The sequence below is a fragment of the Ictalurus punctatus genome, chromosome 23, assembly GCF_001660625.3.
Source record: "Ictalurus punctatus breed USDA103 chromosome 23, Coco_2.0, whole genome shotgun sequence".
Lineage (NCBI taxonomy): Eukaryota > Metazoa > Chordata > Actinopteri > Siluriformes > Ictaluridae > Ictalurus > Ictalurus punctatus.
In genome coordinates this window covers 20,506,223-20,511,222 of record NC_030438.2, presented here as the reverse complement: position 1 = coordinate 20,511,222, position 5,000 = coordinate 20,506,223, and the positions used below count along the sequence as shown (strand labels likewise).

Genomic DNA, 5,000 nt, shown 5'->3' with positions numbered 1-5,000 from the left:
CACGGACAGAACGCTGCATACGAGTACGGCCGAGACCGGGTTCGTGTGTGTGTCGGAGGAACACTAGTAATTCGGATCTAATCACGTGGTGATCCCGCACAAAAACTTCCTTGTGTACTACACACCTAATTTTAATACACACGGATTGTGTTGCTCGTTATTGTAAGGGGCGTGGCTGATCATTAGTAGGTCACATGACCATCACATAGCTGTAGTGTGTACCTTTGCTAGGAACTCAATAACTTTCCTGAAACCCCCGGAAACGTCACTTCTCTGACACGCCCATTTACACCTCGACTATATCATATCACGCTGAGTTTTAGACGCATCGGGTTTGATGTCAGGTGACGGAGAAGAGCGAGAGCTTCCTGGAGCGTCTTACACTGAAGAAAAAAATACAAAAAACACATTTCCTACAGGATATAACGCAATCTTTAGGTTGGAGTCTGTAAAAATAATAAAAAATAATGATTACTGACATCACGGATTCAGAGTAAACTCCCAGAGATAATTCCATCACACTCCTCCACATGGAAAACTAATCCCGTCCGAACAGGGCTGAAGTTAAACCCAATATAAAGATGATCAAATACTGGAGAAGTTTAATGTTTTTAGGTCACACTGCAAGTCAAAACAGATGAAATTAATCCACTGATTTCTTTCAGTTTTATCATCATTTGTTCATGTTTTCAGCGGCTGGTTTAGTCGCATCAGTTGCGCTTGTCAGCTGCGCGTGCGCGTGCGCGGTGTCGGCGCCTCGGCGCCTCGGCGTGACGTCACAGGCGAGCGTGTAATGGCCGATGTGTCAGAGGTAGCGCTGGACACCATGAAGACTTTTCATTCAGGATACGAGAAAATCGACCGCGAACTGAGCCGCTACCCGTTCTGTGTCGTGTGGACTCCGATCCCCGGGCTGACGTGAGTGTGTTTAAGGTTTATTCACGTGTTTAAATGGTTTAAAGCCGAGCTTTAATCAGGCAGCTAGCTGTTCAGCTAAAACCCTGCAGATGTGTGTTAGCTCGGGGTAATGGGGTAAATCGGGGTAATGGGGTAAATCCGGGTAATGTGTGTTAGCTCGGGGTAATGGGGTAAATCGGGGTAATGGGGTAAATCGGGGTAATGGGGTAAATCGGGGTAATGGGGTAAATCGGGTTAGTGCAGTATATCCGCCGGATAAAAGCACAATGTCATCTATAATAATCTGAAGTCGAGGTTTATATTCGTGATGTCTCTCTACACACTGAAATTACAGTGTTTTCATGAATACAAACCCCGTGTAAACACTCCTCAGAGTTACGAACACATGTTTGTGTCCGGCTCTGGTCATGTCTTAAAGTTCTACTGCAGGAATAAACACAAGTATAACTAAATGTACAGCTTACATGAGACTGTGATCAGGTAATGACTAAATAATATAGAAATGTATTACATGGTGTGTGTGTGTGTGTGTGTGTGTGTGTGTGTGTATGTATGTATCTATCTATCTATGTATGCATGTATGTATGTATGTGTGTGTGTGTGTGTATGTGTGTGTGTTTGCAGATGGTTCCTGCCGTTTATCGGTCACATGGGTATCTGCACCTCTACAGGAGTGATCCGAGACTTCGCAGGTCCTTACTTTGTATCTGTAAGTGTGCAGGAGGATGCAGGGTTTTTTTTCCTCCTGTGTGTACTTTAACCCTGACCTGTGTGTGTGTGTGTGTGTGTGTGTGTGTGTGTGTGTGTGTGTGTGTGCGCACACAGGAGGACAACATGGCATTTGGAAAGCCCACAAAGTGAGTGAACACTTTGTAAGTAATGTGAAGAAGCTGGTGTGTGATGTGATGGAGGTGTGTGATGTGATGGAGGTGTGTGATGTGATGGTGGTGTGATGGAGGTGTGTGATGTGATGGAGGTGTGTGATGTGATGGTGATGTGATGGAGGTGTGTGATGAGATGGAGGTGTGTGATGTGATGGAGGTGTGTGATGTGATGGAGGTGTGTGATGAGATGGAGGTGTGTGATGTGATGGAGGTGTGTGATGTGATGGAGGTGTGTGATGTGATGGTGGTGTGATGGAGGTGTGTGATGTGATGGTGGTGTGTGATGTGATGGAGGTGTGTGATGTGATGGTGGTGTGATGGAGGTGTGTGATGAGATGGAGGTGTGTGATGTGATGGAGGTGTGTGATGTGATGGTGGTGTGATGGAGGTGTGTGATGTGATGGAGGTGTGTGATGTGATGGTGGTGTGATGGAGGTGTGTGATGTGATGGTGGTGTGATGGAGGTGTGTGATGTGATGGAGGTGTGTGATGAGATGGAGGTGTGTGATGTGATGGAGGTGTGTGATGTGATGGTGGTGTGATGGAGGTGTGTGATGAAGCCGTGATGGAGGTGTGGGGTGTGATGTGATGGTGGTGTGATGGAGGTGTGTGATGTGATGGAGGTGTGTGATGTGATGGTGGTGTGATGGAGGTGTGTGATGTGATGGTGGTGTGATGGAGGTGTGTGATGTGATGGAGGTGTGTGATGTGATGGTGGTGTGTGATGTGATGGAGGTGTGTGATGTGATGGAGGTGTGTGATGTGATGGAGGTGTGATGGAGGTGTGTGATGTGATGGAGGTGTGTGATGTGATGGTGGTGTGATGGAGGTGTGTGATGTGATGGTGGTGTGATGGAGGTGTGTGATGTGATGGTGGTGTGATGGAGGTGTGTGATGTGATGGTGGTGTGTGATGTGATGGAGGTGTGGGGTGTGATGTGATGGTGGTGTGATGGAGGTGTGTGATGTGATGGAGGTGTGTGATGTGATGGAGGTGTGTGATGTGATGGTGGTGTGATGGAGGTGTGTGATGTGATGGAGGTGTGTGATGTGATGGAGGTGTGATGTGATGGAGGTGTGTGATGTGATGGTGGTGTGATGGAGGTGTGTGATGTGATGGAGGTGTGTGATGAAGCCGTGTGATGTGATGTGATGTGATGGTGGTGTGTGATGTGATGGAGGTGTGTGATGAGATGGAGGTGTGTGATGTGATGGAGGTGTGTGATGTGATGGTGGTGTGATGGAGGTGTGTGATGAAGCCATGATGGAGGTGTGGGGTGTGATGTGATGGTGGTGTGATGGAGGTGTGTGATGTGATGGAGGTGTGTGATGTGATGGTGGTGTGTGATGTGATGGTGGTGTGATGGAGGTGTGTGATGTGATGGTGGTGTGTGATGTGATGGTGGTGTGATGGAGGTGTGTGATGTGATGGAGGTGTGTGATGTGATGGTGGTGTGTGATGTGATGGTGGTGTGTGATGTGATGGAGGTGTGTGATGTGATGGTGGTGTGATGGTGGTGTGTGATGTGATGGAGGTGTGTGATGTGATGGAGGTGTGTGATGTGATGGTGGTGTGATGGAGGTGTGTGATGTGATGGTGGTGTGATGGTGGTGTGTGATGTGATGGAGGTGTGTGATGTGATGGAGGTGTGTGATGTGATGGTGGTGTGATGGTGGTGTGTGATGTGATGGTGGTGTGATGGAGGTGTGTGATGTGATGGTGGTGTGTGATGTGATGGTGGTGTGTGATGTGATGGAGGTGTGTGATGTGATGGAGGTGTGGGGTGTGATGTGATGGTGGTGTGATGGAGGTGTGTGATGTGATGGAGGTGTGTGATGTGATGGTGGTGTGATGGAGGTGTGTGATGTGATGGAGGTGTGTGATGTGATGGTGGTGTGATGGAGGTGTGTGATGAAGCCGTGTGATGTGATGTGATGGTGGTGTGATGGTGGTGTGTGATGTGATGGAGGTGTGTGATGTGATGGAGGTGTGGGGTGTGATGTGATGGAGGTGTGATGGTGGTGTGTGATGTGATGGAGGTGTGTGATGTGATGGAGGTGTGTGATGTGATGGTGGTGTGATGGAGGTGTGTGATGTGATGGAGGTGTGTGATGTGATGGAGGTGTGTGATGTGATGGAGGTGTGTGATGTGATGGTGGTGTGATGGAGGTGTGTGATGTGATGGAGGTGTGTGATGTGATGGAGGTGTGTGATGTGATGGTGGTGTGATGGAGGTGTGTGATGTGATGGAGGTGTGTGATGTGATGGTGGTGTGATGGAGGTGTGTGATGTGATGGAGGTGTGTGATGAAGCCGTGTGATGTGATGTGATGGTGGTGTGATGGTGGTGTGTGATGTGATGGAGGTGTGTGATGTGATGGAGGTGTGGGGTGTGATGTGATGGTGGTGTGATGGTGGTGTGTGATGTGATGGAGGTGTGTGATGTGATGGAGGTGTGTGATGTGATGGAGGTGTGTGATGTGATGGTGGTGTGATGGAGGTGTGTGATGTGATGGAGGTGTGTGATGTGATGGAGGTGTGTGATGTGATGGAGGTGTGATGGAGGTGTGTGATGTGATGGAGGTGTGTGATGAAGCCGGGTGATGTGATGTGATGGGGTTCTCCGATGTGTTTGTGGTTCTGCAGGTTCTGGAAGTTGGATAAGAGTAAAGTGTACGGTGGGGGTCCGAGTGCGTGGGACACTGCGGTACACGACGCCTCAGAGGAATACAAACACAGAATGGTAACATAAATATTAACTCAAACAGTCATTAATGTTTATATCTAGTGTGCGTTAGTGTTTAAGCGTCAGTTCTGTAAGGGTGTATGCTTACTGACTCACTATTGACTCACTGCCTCACTCACTGACTGCCTCACTCACTCACTCACTCACTCACTCACTGCCTCACTGACTCACTCACTGCCTCCCTGACTCATTGACTGCCTCAGTGCCTCACTCACTGACTCACTGACTGACTGCCTCACTGCTTCACTCACTGCCTCACTCACTGACTGACTCACTGACTCACTCAGTGACTCAGTGCCTCACTCACTGACTAACTATTGACTCACTGACTCACTTACTGACTGACTGCCTCACTGACTGACTCACTGCCTCACTGACTGACTCACTGCCTCACTCACTGACTGACTCACTGCCTCACTCACTGACTGACTCAGTGACTCACTATTGACTCAC

The 5,000-nt window shown here is 48.6% G+C and overlaps 1 protein-coding gene across 1 annotated transcript in view; it reads left to right on the top strand.

Annotated features, from left to right (window-relative positions):
• The first annotated feature begins 758 nt into the window (after positions 1 to 758).
• tmem222a (transmembrane protein 222a) overlaps positions 759 to 5,000 on the top strand; it is a 7,053-nt gene continuing 2,811 nt past the window's right edge. Inside the window, exons 1-4 of the mRNA XM_017462081.3 lie at positions 759 to 918; positions 1,543 to 1,627; positions 1,744 to 1,775; positions 4,448 to 4,544. Coding sequence (XP_017317570.1) covers positions 794 to 918; positions 1,543 to 1,627; positions 1,744 to 1,775; positions 4,448 to 4,544 — 339 coding nt within the window. The 5' untranslated portion in view covers positions 759 to 793. The remainder of the gene's footprint in view (positions 919 to 1,542; positions 1,628 to 1,743; positions 1,776 to 4,447; positions 4,545 to 5,000) is intronic.